Below are 18,746 nucleotides of genomic sequence, written 5' to 3'. Positions count from 1 at the left end.
GTGCCTTGATAAATCAGTGAAGTAAGAACAAATGCCAATCAAGGAGTCAATCTAAGACTTTGAAATTAAGTGCAAGAAGCCCTTAGAGGAACTGGAGTAACTTGAAAGGATTGACTAAGGAAACTTCGTGGAGCACTGCTGGTATTCTATAAAACACCCAGATTCAAATCCTAGAGCGAGGAGAGCATTCTGACTCCCTCAGAAGAAATTGCTTCAGGGAAAGGAGAATCTTTCAGCTTCAATCCTTGGTCTCCTTTCCTAAGGCTTCCCTTTGGCTCGAGGAGAACCTTTTGAGTTTTGAAAGGTCTACGGGATTTTGGACGTCTTATCTTCCCATAGGCATATGAAGCAGCATTGTCTGCATTGGGAGCCATGGACAGACTGGATGCCGATTCATAGCTCTACAAAGATCTCTGCAAAGAAGCTACCCTGTGCCTAATGGTACTTCTTGAGTGCCCCACTGAGTGGAGAAAAGGACTTACAGTAACCAGGAACTTTGTGCTTTCTAATTCTTATTATCAAGTTTGTGGATTGAATATGGAGGAAAAAACATTAGATTAGGAGTCAGAAGTTACCTGGATTGCAATCTTGGTTCATTCATTTACTGGCTAGATAACCTTGGTCAAATCATTTAAGCTTTTTGAGCCTCAGGTTCTTCCTTTGTAAAATGTAAATGTGACTGTGGCATTGTTTATATTTCTTACCTCATAGAGTCAAATTTGAATGAGAATTTTTGGAAAGGGCTTTAACAGTTATAAATCGCTAGGTAAATGTCAGTTGTATTGTAGTGGTGGTGGTGGTAGTAGTAGTAGTAGTTGTTTTTAGGAACTTAATGTAAATGAGATAGAATTATTATCCCTTAATTTTTCAATAGTAAAAAAGCAATGCAGCAGAGAAGTCCTTCCATTTTAGTGACTATGGGAATTGTTTTTAGTCAAGGCTTAATGTTTATTAGATGTCAGAGAATTTATGCTGTGAAGAGACTAGGAAAAATTCAGTTGGGGCATTACCCTCCCCCCGCAACATTGAAGAACCCAGACTGAAAAGAAACTGGACATGCTGTCACTGGGGCAGAGCCTTCAGTCAGTGTTGAATCAACTTCAGAGAATTCACACTGGAGAGAAACTCTCTAAATGTAGTGAATGCAAGGAAATCTTCCAGGATGTATGTGGTTTTGTCTTTTTACCCATAAGCTATGAAGAGTCCACAGTTTTGAAACTCATACCCAACTTTACCCCTTTCTTGCTTGATTCTGTCTTTCTTCTTTTGGCATTCCTTTTTTCCTTTCTGTTTCTTTGGCCTGGGTTTCTCTTATTTTTTTGCCCCAACGTTTGCTGCTTGGCTTTTACAGCTATCACTATCATCTAGAGCATGATGTCTTCAAAGAGAGGCAACAGCAGATTTGGAATCAAGCCTTGGGTTCAAATTTTGAGTCAGCCACGTTCTGCCTTCTTGACCTTGGATAAGATACCTTACCTCATTGAACCTTACATTTTCTCATTATTTGTACTAGATGATCTCTTAGCTCCTCTTCAACTACAAATTCTGTGACCCTTTATTTTGTAGTTGTGTCTTATGATAATGTTTGACAAAATATATACGATTATTTAAGACTTCTTCAGTGATTTCTAGTTTTCCCTTGTGCTGATTATATAGGATTAAGGGATCATAAATGTACACCTGAAAGGGACCTCAGAGACCATCATACCTCATTTTACAAAGGAAACTGAAGCTCGGGAGAGTTAATTTACTTGCCCAAGATCATGCAGTTAGTGTCCGAGATAGGACTTAAATCCAGATTTCTTCGATTTTAAGACAACAAGCATTTATTAATTACTTACTATGTGCCAGTTATTTATGCTCAAAAGCTTGAAGTGCTCTTTACTCTTCCTCACCCTCTACATTACCAGTTACAGAGTCCTATCCATTCTGTTTTCACAATTCTATTTTCATACACCTCACCCCCCCCCACGCCCCCATCTCCTTTCTCCTTCTTTACTGCTACAGTCATAGTTTTGGGCCACATTTACACATTATGTGCAGTGTTATGATAGCATCCAAATTAGTCTTATACCTTTTAGTTTATGCCTCCTTTCAACTTCATTCTACATACATCCCTGCGATTCTAAACCCCTGGCTGCCAATATATAAACTTTGTTCCCACCCCCAGTTTGCCGTTCCTTCTCAACTCTGCTCTCCCCTTCCACTGTGCACTTTGGAATACCTACTCTATAATGACCAAACTTAAATTATAAACCTTTTCCTTGCTTACTTGTCTGTCTTTGAGCCCTTGTTGAAGTCAGCGCCCCCTCCCCCCATCCCTCAGTGATTCCCAGAGCTCTCTATTCATGTATATTCTCTCTCTCCTGAGTTCTAGTTGTGCATTGCCAAATGCTATTAAGGACTTCTCGAATTGGTGATCCTCTAGGTACCTCAAACTCAGCATGTCCAAAACAGAACTCATTATCCCTCCTTCATCCTATCTTCCAAACTTCCTTATTATTCTTAAAGGCATCATCTTCTTCCTATTCACCAAGGCCCACAATCTCAGTTATTACCACACATATTGCCAAATATTATCATTTCTGACTTTACAGCATCTCTCATGTATGTCCCTTTATCTCTACTCATTTAGCTACAACCCGAGTTCAGGCTTTCCTCACATTTCACTCAGACTATTACAGTGGCCTTTTAAGTTGTCTTCCTGTCTCAAGTCTCATCTCACTTCAGTCCATTGTCCACTCAGCTGCTGAGATGTTTTATCTCAAATGTAAGTCTGATTATATCACCTCCTGATTAGTGAATTCCAGTGGCTCCCTGTTAACTCCAGGATCATATATAGCCTCCTTTATTTAGCATATAAATTTTTTCATAACATGGACCCTTCCTATTTTTTTAGTCTTCTTTCACTCTACTCTCTTCTGTGTATTCTACAATGCAGACCCTGGCCTACTTATATTTCTCAGATGCCTTTCTTCATACCTGTCTTACGTGAAGAGGCCCTTCTCCTTGCCGCTTTTACATGCACTAGTGTTCTTGTTCCATCCTTTTTCAAGAGATTGCCTCTTCCCTACTCTCTCACTTATCTCTGTTTTCTTCCTGTCTACTAGATTGTATCCCACAATACAAACATGCCCATGTCTCCTCCATTCTCAGAAACCCTTCACTTGATCCATCCATCCTTAGGACAATCTGTCATTTTATATCTTTTCTTCCTTTTGTGACTAAACTCCATGAAAAACCTATCTTTATTTAGTACCTATGTCTTCTCCTTTCACTCTCTGCTGTCTGACTTCTAACATTATTCAACTGAAACTGCTCTCTCCAAAATTGCCAATGAACTCTTAAGTGCCAAATCTAGTAGCATCTTCTCAATTCTCATCCTTCTTGACTTATCTGTAGTCTTTGACTCTGTCAGTCACCCCTTCTTTGTGATACTTTCTTCTCTCTGTGTTTTCATGGCACTACTCTCCTGATTCTTCTTATACCTGTCTGATTACACCTCAATTTCCTTTACTGGATCTTCATCTAAGTCCCTTCTGCTAATTTGGGGTGTCTCCAAAGGCTCTGTCCTGGGCCCTCTTCTATTTTCTCTCTGTACGATTTCATTTGGTGATCTTATCAGCTACCGTGGATATGCAGGTGACTTTCAGATCTATTTGTCTAGCCCTAACCTCTCTCCTGACCGCAGGTTTCACACCTCCAACTGCCTATTGGACATCTTGAACTGGATGTCCCGTAGGCATCTTAAACTTAACATGTCCAAAAATGAACTAATTGTCTTTTCCCCTAAGGCCTCACCTCTTCTTGGCTTTCCTATTACTTACTGTTAGGGGTACCACCATCCTCCCCGGTATCTACACTCACAACCAGGGTGTCATCTTCAACTCCTCAATCATTCTTACTCACCATATCCAATCAGTTGCTGGCTCCTGTCATTTTTACCTTTAAAACATCTCTCATTTAAGCCCTCTTCTCGCCTCTGACACTGCCACCATCCTGGTGCAGACTCTCATTCCCTCATCCCTGGACTATTGCAGTAGCCTGCTGATTGGCCTTCATATCTCTCCCCTTCAATCCATATTCCACTCAGCTTTCAAATCAATCTTTCTAAAGCACAGATCTATGTCACTCCCCTATTCAGTCAACCCCATTGACTCCCTAGTTATTGCTTCTAGGTTGAACATAAAATCCTGTTTGGCTTTAAAAGTCCACCATAACCTGGCCCCTCCTACTTTTCCAAGTCTTTTTTACACTTTCTTTTTGCACCCTCCCCCCAACACATCATTAGATCCAGTGACATGTGCTGTTCCTCACTTGATGACACTCCCATCTCCTGACATTTTTATTGGCAGTCCTCCATGCTGGGAACTCTCTCTTCATCTTGACCTCCTCTGGCTTCCATCAAGTCTCAGCTGAAGTCTCACCTTCTTCAGGAAACCTTTGTCTTCCTTTTGAGATTATCTCTAATTTACCCTATACACACACACACACACACACACACACACATACACACATCCTGTTTGTACATTGCTATTCGCATATTGTCTCCTCCATTAAACTATGGAGCCCCTTGAGACAAGGGACTATTTTTTGCCTTCAATAATAATAATAATAATAATAATAATAATTAACATTTATATAGTGCTTACTGTGTGCCAGGCGTTGTGCTAAGCACTTTACAATTGTCTCCTTTAATCCTCACAAGAACTCTGGGAGGTAGGTGCTATTATTATCTCCATTTTACAAATGAGGAAACTGAGGCAAGCGGGTTCAGTGACTTGCCCAAGATCACACAACTAGTGTCTGAGGCCAGATATGAACTTAGGTTCTCCTAACTCCAGGCCCAGCACTCTATTCATTCCACCATGTAACTTTCTTTGTATCCTCAGAGCTTAGCACAGTGGTCAGCATGTAATAGATGCTTAATAAATGCTTGATGACTGACCCACCTTTGTGACTTCCTTCTTGCTGTTCCCCACACTTGCAAATCTCACCAATTCCAGAAGAGCTTTGTGGTTACCCAAGCTGCTAATGCCTTCTCTTCTCAAAGACCCCTCCATCAATTTTGTATATATGTTATCTTCTCCCATTATAATGTAATTTCATTGAGGTTAAAGTTACTTTTGCTCTTCTTTGTATTTCCAGAGTTTTAGCACCAGTGCCTGGTTGACTGACTAGATTCTACTGTCAGGTTAATCTATTACAGATGTAATCATATCACTCTACTTTTCTCTACCCCCAGAGACCATCAGTTGTTTACCATTGTTTATTGAGAAACTTAGCTTGGCTTTTAAAGCTCTTTACAATATAGCTTAAATGTACCTTTACAGAGCAGCTAGGTGGTGCAGTGGATAGTCCCAGGGCTAGAGACAGGAATGCCTGGTTTCAAATATGGCCTCAGATACTACTGGGCGAGTCACTTAACCCTGTTCACCTCACCATTCTCATCTGTAAAATGAACTGGAGAAGGAAATGGCAAACCACTCCATTATCTCTGCGAAGAAAACCCCAGAGGGATCATGAAAAGTTGGACATGACTGAAAATGACAAAACAACAACACTTTTGCAGGACTAAGTTTCTCACCAAATGAAACTATTCTTTCCTGTAAATAGATCGTTTCTCTCTGTCATTGTTCTCAATACTAGAAATGTTTTGTTTGCCTTATTCCCTCACCTTAACTTAAAGACTCAGTTCAGATGCCACCTTCAGGAAGTCTTCCTTAGTTTTAGAAAAATGTTTTCCCTCTCTCCTCATGGCACACTTCTAAAGCTTTCCTATGTATTTGCTGTATTCTTTTGTCCTGCAATTATTTTTATATGTGCCATATCTCTTACTTTAAGAAAGATTACTTTAAGATTCAGCTCAGGCTCTAGCTTTCACATGAAGCCTTTTTTGATCCTCTTCAGGTGCTAGTGCCTTCTGTCCCCAAACTACATTATAGTAATTCTATATATGCTTAAATATATGTACCATGTTGTTTCCCTCGATAGAAGGAAGCTCCTTTAGAGTGGGGACTTTTTCTTTTGGTATCACATAATTGCTGATTGATCTTCCCTGTTATCATGTAAGTTTTTAGAGGACTGGACTGTTTATTTTTGTATCACAGTGTTTAATTTTTATATCATGGTGCATAGTACCTTATGCATAGAGAAGGCCTTTAGTAAATGCTAAACTGAATTGAGTTTCAACTTCCTGGAAATTATGGCTGAATTTTCTACTACAAAGTCTTTAATATTGCTTTATATCTTTTCAGCAGGAGAAATAAAATTTGCTCCTCTCTTGGGTTTATGTATAGGTCTTGGTAAATACTGCTTGCTGTTTCTTGATGTTGGTGGCCAAGCTAATCCAGTGTGTCGTATTTGGTCCTCTTCGAGTTAGTGAGAGGCAGGTAAGTGATTTGTATGCATAATATCACAAATAGGGCAATAACACTAGCTGTCTGGTAGCCAGTTATATGTGTGTATGTGTGTGATTTTTTGAGATTTGAGGTAGATGAATATTCTTAAAGATCCCATTTTGGAGCATGAAAGGAAGAAATTACTCAAGAGATTTTTTTGTATCAAAACAAGTTAAGAATCTCAGTTTATCTTTTCAAGACATTTGATGACTTTCCCTTGTATCTGCTTTTGATTCCCGGGAGGTGTGTATATGTGTGTATATATATATAGATATAGATATAGATATAGATATAGATATAGATATAGATATATAGATATATATATATAGATATAGGTAGGTCAGCTATCTAAAATAACTCTTCCCACTTATAGTTTTGGGATCCAGTGGGCATTGATAGAGAATAATTTGTCTCTAAAAAGGGATTCAGAATGGTCCTTTTAAAAAAGAACTTCCTATTCCATTAGTTAAACACTGTGAGTAGATACACAGATATTACTGGTAACTGCTGCTAAATTTTAGGTGTGGCCCTGCTTGTTTTACAAAGGAGTGTTTTCATGGAGAGGATTCCTAGCTCTGCCTTTTCTTGACCCTTTGGAATTTTAATCCCATATGATCAACAGAAGGGACTTGGTGTAAGCAGCAGCGTAGTATGGTGGAAAAAGTGTTGGATGTTGAATCAGAGTAAAGTCCTGGACTCTGCCACTTGTTTCCTATCTGGTCTCTGGCAAGTCACTTTATTCCTCTGGGGTTCAGACGAAACGTTTAGCCTCCAGGGTCCCTTCCAGCTGTAAATCTGTGATTCTGTGAACTGTGGCATTAGTAAATGCCATAGCTTTTGGAAGTCTCCTGGCTGCCATTTTAGAACTAAAATAGGATTATGACAACGATGAGCTCCTGCATTCTAAGCAGGACTACAGTTATTTTTTTTTGTTCCCCCTAAAGTCTTTATGTTAGAGAATTAGCACTTGCTGCTAAAGTTCAGGCAGCAAGATGGCCCTGTGGATAGAGTGCCAGGCCTGGAGTCAGGAAGACTCATCTTCCTGAGTTCAGATGCAGCCTCAGACACTTATTAGCTGTGTGACCTTGGGCAAGTTCCCTAACCCTGTTTGCCTCAGTTTCTTTATCTGTAAAATGAGCCAAAGGAGGAAACAGCAAAAGACCCTAGTATCTTTTCCAGGAAAACCCCAAGATGGGATCTTGAAGAGGCTGGCATGACTGAAATAGCTGATAACAACAAACCAAAGTGTCAACCATAGTGGTCTCCCAAGCAAGGCCAATGGAATACATAGTTTACTGCGGACTATAACAAACTTTTTTACACTTATTTTTCTCCCAATAAAAACTTTTAACTTATTATACAGAAATTAGTTGCATTTAAAAGGAAACTAGGAAGGTTTAGGTCAGTTTGCTGTTCACATGGAACCTTAAACTGGTAAACCGTTGAACCCATGTATGATATTGCTTTTGTTTTGGGGGTAATACATCAAGAGAGTCAGCTAAATCTTTCCTTTTCTCTTTCTTCCCCCAAATGTTACTTATCCCCTTTGGTATATTTGAGTCTAATGATGAATTTCTCAAGATTGTGACCATTTAAAAAAAAAAAGTGTGACCATAGAGTATTTTAGGGATAGTCTACTATGTAGAGTGAATATTGAAAGAATGTATTTGTCATCCAACACTACTTTTATTTTTCTAAACATTCATTTAAAAATTTTTTTGAGTTCCGTAGCCTCTCCCTTCTTCCCACCCCTCCCCCAGCAATTGAGAAGGCAAGCAATATATCAATTATACTACTGTGAAGTCCTGCAGAACATATTTCCACATTAGTCGGTGTTGCCAAAAAAAAAAAAAAAGCCCCAAAACAATAAAAAGCAAAAAAACATAAAGAAAGTGAAAAAAGTATGCTTCAGTCTACACTCAGTTCAGTAGTTCTTTCTCAGGAGATAGGTAGCCTTTTTCATCGTGGGTCCTTTGGAATTCAACACCATAGTTTTAGATTTGTCACTTCTGCAAATGCCTTTCAGATTATTAAGAACCATACAGAGAATCTTTTTGTATGGTTGGCTGTCTAAAACATTACTTTGTCCTATGTAAATGTAATATATTATAGTTTGTATAATATGGCCTATTTTATATTTAATCTTACCAAAAGGCGCTTTTTTTTTGGCTAGGAACTATCTGAAACAAATTAGATCATAATGACCTTTACCCTCTAGGAACTTATGAAGGGGAGAGCATAATATCAAACTCAGATATTAAGTATATGTATAATCAGGTAAATTAATATTAAACAGAATAATATGGTGTTAGAGATAAAAGGGACCTTATATCACTTGATCCAGTTCCCTTTTTTAAAGATAAAGAAACAGGTCTGCAGTAAAAGTTTTAGAATAAAATTTCATATTTAAGCAAAAGGCCAGCCTGTCAGAACATTATTATAGACTTAGAAGTGTAAATAAAGGAACTTATATGTTCACTAGTCTCACCCCCTCATTTTTACAAATGAGAAAACTGAAGCCCAAAGAGATTAAATAATTTCCCATGAATTTGAAACCAGTGAGTTAAGAGGGTGTATGAAGAGATAGTATGATAGAGTAGATAAGAGCGTTGACCTTGGGAATCAGGAAGATCTGGGTTTAAGTCCTACTACCAATATTACTAGCCATGTGACCACGGGCAAAACTTGAACCTTGCTGAGCCTTCACTTTCCTTCTATCTTCACTTTCCTTCCAGCTATAAAATAGGAATGCATGTTATGCCTACCTCACAAGTGTTTGTCATTTAGTATGATCGGGGTGTGCTAGAGCTAGCTCGTACTGCTTATAGGGAACGATGGCTAAATTTTTAGTAGGAGCATTTATACTTTTAAAACTGGCCAACATGACAAATCAGCACTTGATTTGTTCATTGTCTAGACTTGATAAAATGGTGGACAAAAATGTTAGTGAGGCAGATTAAACTTTTGTGCATTTTTGGAGAGCCGGTTGTTAAACATTTACCAGCATTACCCTGAGTAATATTTGAAATATTTGGAAACTGAGGTCCAGAGACGTAAGCTGATTTGTGTAAGGTCACACAGCTAGTAGATGGCAGTCAAGACTCAAACACAGGTCTTCAAAATTCAAGTCCACTGTACTTTCTATCAATCCAGCAGAGCGTGTTGCCTCAGTAAGTAATAGTGAATAAATCTTAACTTTTCTATGTAGTCCATTCTGAAAACCTAGTGATCTTATAGTTATTTCTTGAAAAAATGAAATATACAACCTTAGTTTCCCCATCTACTACTGTATCGCCAAGGCAATATTCACAACAATTGCTATTGTTATGAGTGTGCTGGCGTGGTTCTGAATAGCAAAATATAACAGACTCTCCATATAGAAGACAGAAGCAAAACATCTATTCAGACACCAGAAAACCCAATCCCAAAACCAGTAAGTCCAGTCCATCCAAACAGCAAAGAAGTTAATACACATTATCACAGGAGGGAGCCACCCTATCCCAGAGTCTTCCCCCTGCTGGGGCCTTCCCACAAACACTCCCAAATCCTAGCTGACTCCTTGCCTGCGTGTGTTCTCTCCCTCACTCTAACTGCTCTGACTGACTGACTTCCTGCTCCAACCTTTCCTGTTTCACTCATTCAGCAAATTCTTCTCACCACATGTGACCTTGGCTTCCTGTGACATAAGCAGGTCACATGGGCCTGTTAATAGATGGGGAAGATCTTCAAATTTACATTACCATTACAACTACTAATAAATACATGCATACTTTTTTTAATCTAGACTTGAAATTTTATTAGGAAACTACTGCCAGTGCAAATCGCAATAGATCTGCACCTTAACATTTTAGAAAAATGAAAACATGAAATTTTTAAATAGTATAATAAAACATTTTTAATTTGTTTTAAATACTAAGAATTTTTGGTCATAGTTAGGATGGAGGACCAACATAGTCATCCGTTATAACTAGAAGTTTACATACATAGCAAAATCATTGACAAACACAGGATTAGAAGTGCCTATAAGTGCCTATTTTCTAGGTTATTTCAAAGTGCTCAACGAAAGGATTAATATGTAATTTTTGCCTATGCCACCCTTTCCCCCCTTTTTCCTTTCCACTACTGATCATCATGCTACCTATTTCTTAGAAATGAATATTTAAACTATTTTTGAAAGGGAATAAGTAGCTAAATGCAGACTTTTCCCCTTGCCAGCTGACTTTGTGTATGGAGAAATTCCTTGATATGTGGGGTTCTTATGATAGTAGATCCTTTTATGAACTTTTTTTTCCATTATACTTTTTCTCCTTAGCACCTAAAAGACAAGTTTTGGAACTTTATCTTCTACAAGTTCATTTTCATTTTTGGTGTGCTGAATGTCCAGACAGTGGAAGAGGTGGTGATGTGGTGTCTCTGGTTTGCTGGGCTGGTGTTTTTGCATCTGATGGTGCAGCTATGCAAAGACAGGTTTGAATATGTAAGTTTTCAGAACTGCTTTTCTTCAGTTACATGGTTCTGGCAGCTTTGAAATGCGGAGTATGAGTGAGCAGCCAGGCTTTGTTCCTATTGTCACTTGCTGGGATGGATTTTTTTTGGTGCTTCTCAATTGATTAGGAAGGGATTCTTCAAAGACCATTATTAAATGAGATTTGCAAGCCCTCTACCCTTTCCTTTCTGGGCTAGTCCACCCCGCAGTGTATACTAGAGTAAGTGCGAGGGCATAAACTCCTTTACTGTAGTGCCAAGTTATCTTTGCACACAAATTATATTTAAATTAGCTAATTTAGAGGTACACAGTCTTCCATTTCTCTTCTAGCTCAATCACAGTTTAAAACTTTAATCAGTTTCTTCTAGTACTTGGCGTTTCACATCTTTCCCTGTGGCTGACTTTTCTAACTCAACTTGGTTAAAGCCTGTTACTGATAGTGTGCACCATACCCCGAGGCTAAGAATGAGCTATCCCTTTCAGCTACCAAGGTCCCTGGCAGGGCCATTTTCTGTCTAGATCCCAGCTCTGCCTCTCAACTTTGGGTGAAAATTTGAACCCAAACTCAGCAGCTTCCTTACATTCTGTTCTGTCTTTAGAATTTCCCTGAACCAGCCTGTTTTGGTTACCCAGCATTACGGTCAGTTGCCCCTCAACTAAGTCTTCTCTATCAAACTTTTAGGAATTTAATAAAATTTTATAAAGTCTCATATTTTTCTAGCTAAATTGACCATCCTCCCATATTCTCAAATACTTGAATAGCTTCCAGTTTCAGCCTTCCAACTTAGTCTCCCAGACTTTGTCTTAGTGAATCCAAATATACAAATGGAACAAAATCTTACACTGTCCTGGAGTCTGCTTGGTACAAGATGATCAGTAGCACTGACCTCACTGATGGAGTGAATGGCAAAATGTTCTTGCAAACCTCAAAAGTGCTATGTAAGTGCTTACTATCATTCTTCTGTTATTTTGGTTAAGTTAACTAATGCATAATGTCAGTGTACATCAAGGTACATCAGAGGACCACTGTCACCACAGTCCGAGGTCATCAGTGCTCTTTGTCTGCAGCACTTGTCACATTTAGTCAGACAAAACTCCTATAATAGAAACTCTCATTCTGATCAGGAAGCTAAGTTTCCTCTGTTCTTCCTCCCCGGGTGTAAGTTCAGCAATTATTTGATTCTGTCTTTATTTTACTCCAGCTTTCGTTTTCTCCCACTACACCAATGAGCAGCCATGTCCGAGTGCTGACTCTTCTGATTGCTATGCTACTCTCCTGTTGTGGATTAGCTGTTGTCTGCTGTGTGACGGGCTACACCCATGGAATGCACACACTGGCTTTTATGGCTGCAGAGGTGAGGCTTTCACTGTGGAATTTCGCCTTGGCCAAATGCTTATTTGTGTTTTTCTCTATATGTTTTCAAAGAGATTACAGGTATTTACAAAAATGGAAATTGCCACTTACAATCTTCACCCAGTAAGAATTATTAAAGTTAGTGATAGCCATTAATTTTGAAGTAGGAAAAGTTACCTTGGGGTATCATAAACTGTACTTTGAAGTGGTTAACATTAAACAACATTTTTCCTTAAGTACGACATAAGCTGGGCCCTTAGAAAATTATATAGGATGAGATACAAACTATGTTGCCATAGAAAAATAACATAATAACATAGTCCATAATAACAACAGTCAGCATTTATTAAGACATTTATAAAACAATTTGTCGAAATTTAGCAAGGTTTGCTATATTATGATTTATGCTGTTTTTAAAGCTGTCTTTTTGGTATGTCTTTATATTTGGTGTGGGTGTGTTACTTGAGAGAGACTTAGTGGTTTAGTGGATAGAAGTTTGACTTTGTTATCCAGAGAACCTAGATTGAAGTTCTCTCTCCAACGGTTACTAAGCTGTGTCATCCTGGACAAATCACTTACCAATCTAGTCTCACATGCAACTCTCTGAGACTATATTTTTGCTGAGGTACATCATTGCAGGTGATTTCTACACTGTTGAAACCACAGGTCTGAGGCAAAAATGTTATATGAAGACTAAAAGAAAAGTAAATCTCATCTTTAGTTATGATAGTGAAATATATTCTAAAATCTCAGGAATGTCAAAGGTCATACCAAAAAGTTATTAATTTGGGCTTCATTAATCAGGAATTTGTTGGAATGGGGCTGAAGTTTACTTTTGTTCAGCAATAAATTGAAAGTAAAATGTTGAGTATAATTAGGAAAAGTTTTTTTTTGAAAGCAATTTGGAATCTTCCCATATTAATCAGTTTGAATTAGAGGCGTTTTATTATTAATCAATGTTTGTCATCAGTTCTCTACGTTTTACTAATATATGATAGTCAAAATTTGAGAAAAGTATAATTAATTTTAGTTACATGATTTGATAGTACTATAGTATGAATTTTTTGTTTTAGCCGTCTTTTTTGGCAACACATTAGAAGCTCCTTTATAAAAACTATCTTTCTCTAGTATGGATTTGGTTATATATTAGATTATATCATGTTTCCTTTGAATGTAATAATGTAAAGTACATCTTTTTCACTGTAACTTGGAAAGCCTATAATATGAATTTTATTTTGGTCCCTAGTGCCAGTATTGTAATGGGGTTCTTTTTTAAAAAAAAAAAGTCAAAATGAACTCATTTTTATCATATAGATCTTTCTACAGTATAAAATAGCCACAGGAGATGTGTGTTCTTTCTTTCCCTCATATTCTTTTGGCTAAAGGACTATTAATCAATCCTTCACTAAGGTTCTTTTTTTCCTCTTTTAGGCAGAGAGAATACATTTAAGCCTTTTCTAAATATATATTTTTTAAAAATAGAAAATGACTTAAGTAAAATTTTAAATTACAAAGTGTTCCCAACTGTTTTGGTGGCTTTGATAGTGGTTTTTAAACTATGTTAAATTGAACTCTAGTATCCTCAGATGTGTGTGTGTGTGTACACATATGTATGAAAAACATGCACATAAAATACATACATACATACATATATACGTGGGAGTTTTTTAAACTCCAGAAGATTAGCTATCATGTGATTTTTGGAGGGCTACAGAAATTATGAAGACTGACTACTAAGGTATGAAGGGATAGCATTCAGATCAGGTGGTGGGAATAGCCATAACCAATGAAATCTTAGATCTTTTGAATTGCTGAAAAATGCTTTGTTTTTAAAAATAAAATTTTATTAATATCTTTTATTTTTACTATTAAACTATATTTACCAGAATTTCCCTTCCCTTCCTAGAGTTGTATACCTTATTATCAATATAGAATGAAAATAGGGGGAAAAGTTTAGCAAAATTAACCAGCATATCGAAAAAGACTGATACTCTGTATAGTGTTCCTTGCCAGTACTCCTTCAACCTCTTTAAGGAAGGAAGAGAAGAGATGCCTTTTCTTATCTCTTCTTTGAGGCCATAATTGATCATTATAATTGAAATAATCCTTTAAATAAAGTATGGTCATGTTAGCAAGCTGTAATTCATTGTTACCTATAAACTTCACACTAAAACAGTATAAAGAACTGAGTTTTTTAGTCTTGAAACGTCTGGAAGGATTCCCAAGAATTTTGTAAACAACTACTTCTAGTACAGTTAACATTACTGCCATCTGGTGGAATTGACTGTTTCCAAAATCTTGGTTAATATTCATCTTTGGGCTGATGGTCTGAGTTCATAATATCAGGAGTAATATCTGTGTGGATGTGATGGTGAAAGTTACTTACATAGCCTTTTTACCTGATTGAGGTCTTCATAGTGAATGTTTTCATTGTTCTGTTTTCTCTGCTAAAAAGGAGGCACAAAATGGATGTATTATTAAATCCACAGATAATTCAAAACTTATCTTAATAATTGATTTTAATAATTGGATATACCCAGCCTTCAGCAGGGGCTGCTAACTAAATTGATTTGCTTCCTGCTTTCTTCATGGTAGAATTATTAGTGGCTAATGGATGACCTTTAGGAGACAGAGGAATTAAAGGAACTGATATTCTTGGTATACTAAAAAAACAAACAAACTTGTTAATTGAGTTGATTATATCTTGGTTTATATCAGATTGCTAAAGTGAATTCAGCCTGAATATTCCTGGATTTTATTAGGTAAAAATGTGTATTCTTATTTTTTACAGTCTCTCCTTGTGACAGTAAGGACTGCTCATGTGATTTTACGGTTAGTAACTAGCTGTCTTTTTACTTGGAGAGATAGAGGAGGGTGTTGTTTAGGGTTTGGGAAGGCAACAGTCCTTGGGAGAGGAACTCCCCAGTGCCAGAAATCTGGAGATTCCAAGGCATGAATCAGTTTGGTAAAAGAACGCAATGCTTGTCTGCAGTAAGAGTGAAGCATGCACCATCCTTTTCCTCCTTCTCCCCCTCCTCCTCTACATTGGTACCATGGAGAGAAAACTATACTTGTCCCCCTCTTAGTTATGGCTTTAGTTTGGAGGATGGGACATTTATATAAATGGGGCAGAATTTCAAGTTTAAACAAAAATGGGTCCTGACAATTTAAATATTATTTCTTCTCAACAGTTATGTAATTCACCTCTGGGATCTCAATCATGAAGGGACATGGGAAGGAAAGGGCACTTACGTGTATTATACAGATTTTGTTATGGAGCTCACTTTGTTGTCCCTGGACCTTATGCACCATATTCACATGTTGGTATGTAACACCAGAATAATCATCTACTCAGGATAAGACCTCATTAATAAATTTTAAAATGAGACATATGTAATGAAATGTAGTGAGTCGATAAAAAGATAGTTAAACTGTGATCTCAATGTCTTCCCTAAGTACATAGTATACAAAGAAACATTCTGGGATAAATTAGTCTGATGTCCAGTCCATTGAGTCTTTCAATATATTCCTAGAATATTTTATCATCTCTGCCAAATAGAGTCATTGGGTAATTTTTGAACATAAAATTACCTGTATACTACAGTTTAGTTTCTGTAAATTAGCAGTAGCTGTATAAATAATAGGCAATAATTCCTATGATGTTAGTTTTTTGTCATTGTGTTTTAATAAAAAGAGCCTTTGTGCTAGTTTCTGACTTAAAAGTTTTAACTGCTTAATTTTTACTTTGGTTAAATTTGCAAATAATAAACCAACTTGGTTGTTTAGGAGTGAAATCAATTGTGTCCAGAATGTAACATTCAGATATAATTTGGAGATTCTTAATAGCAATCAGATAGCAGGGCATGACAAAATTTGCTAAAAGTCATTGAAACATGCCACATAACTTCTTTTAGAATTCTATTATTAATTTCAGGATATTAGTTTTTTATTTTTTTTCTCCTTTTTTTAAGCTGTTTGGCAACATCTGGTTGTCCATGGCCAGCTTGGTGATCTTTATGCAGCTACGTTATCTGTTCCATGAAGTACAACGCCGAATCCGTCGCCACAAGAATTACTTGCGTGTAGTTGGAAATATGGAGGCCAGGTAAGTAAGCACAAGTGAATAGTGTTAAAATACAGTCTTTTTGGATGTTGGATGGTGATAAATTCCTTAAGAAGTTTGTTTTTTTTTTTAAAAATTATTTGTTATACCTTATTATGAATTTTATTATAATATTAGGGTCTTAGGAGAATTCTATACAATTTACAAATATTTATTAAATGCCTACTTTCATCAGACTACTGCTAAAGTACTCCTAAACATAGGTCTGATCATGCAACAGCCTTGCTCACGACTTTTCAGTAGTCTTAACTGTCTCTAGGATAAAATAGAAACACTTAAGTCATTTTATGAATCTATTAAATGACTGCTTGGGTTAAGGCTTTCTCTTTAAGGAATAAGTGGCACATGACTTAGATCTTAAAAAATACATAGTATTTCATTAAGCAGACGTGAAGGAAGAGCATTGCAAGTGTAGGTAACTATGTGAACACAAGGTAGCCCATTTATTTTTGCTATGAGTATTTATCTGGGTTTTTCATACTTTTAGGGCTTTAAGCTTCCCCTCTGTCCTGGGCTAGAAATCTAAAAGTTACCAACAGTAAATATGAATTTTAATAAGGTGAAGTTTATGAGTGTTTTTCTCCAGCTTGAGTAGGATATAGAAGAAAGTGAACATGAATTGTTTTTGTTTAAATTTTGCGAAGATTTTCAGCTTAACACCTACTTAGGGTAGGGCATCATAATGCAATAGAAAATACACTTGACTTGAAATCAGAAGCCCCTCCTTTCGACTCTGGATTATCCACTTACTGGCTGTGTAACAAATCTGTGACCTCCTTAGGCTTCGGTTCCATTTTTTGCAAAATGGGGATAATTACACTTGCCCTGTTTATTTGACGCGGTTCCTGTGGGGAAGCTATATGAATATTCTTTGTAAACTAAAGTATGAGTTGTCATTCCTAACAGGTGTAATATTGTTAAGGGTTGAATGATGCTGATTGATTGCTTTGAATTACTGTAGCGCTTTAGAAGAACAACATTGATGTTCCTACTTCATTTTTTATTTTGTTTTTTGTTTTTGTTACAGGTTTGCAGTTGCAACTCCTGAAGAACTAGCTGTCAATAATGATGACTGTGCCATCTGTTGGGACTCCATGCAGTCCGCAAGGAAACTGCCCTGTGGACATCTCTTTCACAAGTATGTGTGTAATGAAAAATACCAAATATTGGAGCTTAAAGAGACCTCTAGAAATCATTGAGTATAGCTACTTCATTTTGCAGAGGAAAACACTGAGAGTTATGGAAATATATCTAGCTAATACACTGCAGTTTCTGTACCCACAGTAGTGTCTGATCTGGGGGAGGGGGAGGCTTTCAAGAAGTGTATGTAGATGGGGGACTCTTCTCCACCTCCTCAAACCTTTCCCTTCACACATTCGCTTTTATCCTAGCATCACTGTTAGAGAGTGCTTCAGGGCAATTGCTGTCACTGCTTTTTCCAGTTATGACCCCAGGTGTAGCACTTCATTTTTGTCAAATAAGAAGTTTCTTTTCAGCATGGTATTCAAACTCTCTATGAATTTATTAGAAGTAATACAAAGCAAGTAAACAAATGCATACTTAATGATGTAAACAAATGCATACTTAATGAATTGAGGTGAGTTAGGATCAAGGTTTCTAAACAGCCCAGAATATAAACTCAGTTGTTAATAGAATAGTGGAATGGATTACCTTGGAAATAGACCTCTGCCTTGGATAGTTCAGGTTCAGTCCTGTCTAGAATATACTTGAAAGCTTTCTTTTATCTCTATCAGTGCTATCTGTCTTAGATTATAAGAAACAAACAAGCTGTGCCCATTTAACTCATTTCATAAAATTTGCTTGCTATACTATTTGGTACATTTGATGATGTTGGAAGTAGGGGGTTAGACCTACTTGAACTTGAAGTATTGTGTTTGCTTGGGGTAGTACATTTTAGGAAAGACATTGACAGGCTGGAATATGTCCAGAAGAGGCACCCAGAGTTGTGAGGGGGAGCTAAAGACTGTCCCATATGAGACTCAATGGCAAGAACTAGGCATATTTAAACTAGAGAAGTGAAGACTTAGGAGAGACATATGGGACAGGCATTAGACTTTGTTCTGTTTGGTCCCAGAGAGCAAAACTAGGAGCAGAATCATAGAATTGAGGAGTTGAGGGGCCTCAGTATTCATCTAGTATGACCCACACCCAAGGAGGAAACCTCACTACAAACACCTGATGGGTGGTCGTAGATCTCCAGTGCTCTAGGAACCTCTTATGTTCCATGTTTGGACAACTGCTATTGTGAGGATACTTTTTTTTTAACATTTTTATTTTAAAATATTTGTGAATCTGTACTTGTAATGGTGCAGATATTCTTTCCAGCAATATAATTCACAGTCCATCCATGCTAATCCATCG

General features: G+C 37.2%; 1 protein-coding gene across 1 annotated transcript in view; it reads left to right on the top strand.

The window, feature by feature from the left end:
- The window catches only part of AMFR (autocrine motility factor receptor), a 53,968-nt gene that overhangs the window by 11,380 nt on the left and 23,842 nt on the right, over positions 1 to 18,746 (top strand). Inside the window, exons 2-8 of the mRNA XM_036749218.1 lie at positions 6,300 to 6,392; positions 10,714 to 10,878; positions 12,090 to 12,242; positions 15,033 to 15,073; positions 15,433 to 15,565; positions 16,213 to 16,346; positions 17,392 to 17,502. Of these exons, the coding sequence (XP_036605113.1) occupies positions 6,300 to 6,392; positions 10,714 to 10,878; positions 12,090 to 12,242; positions 15,033 to 15,073; positions 15,433 to 15,565; positions 16,213 to 16,346; positions 17,392 to 17,502 (830 nt within the window). The remainder of the gene's footprint in view (positions 1 to 6,299; positions 6,393 to 10,713; positions 10,879 to 12,089; positions 12,243 to 15,032; positions 15,074 to 15,432; positions 15,566 to 16,212; positions 16,347 to 17,391; positions 17,503 to 18,746) is intronic.

Source organism: Trichosurus vulpecula, chromosome 3 (assembly GCF_011100635.1).
Source record: "Trichosurus vulpecula isolate mTriVul1 chromosome 3, mTriVul1.pri, whole genome shotgun sequence".
Lineage (NCBI taxonomy): Eukaryota > Metazoa > Chordata > Mammalia > Diprotodontia > Phalangeridae > Trichosurus > Trichosurus vulpecula.
Note: the sequence above shows the minus strand (reverse complement) of the source record. Positions and strands in the feature narration are given on the sequence as shown.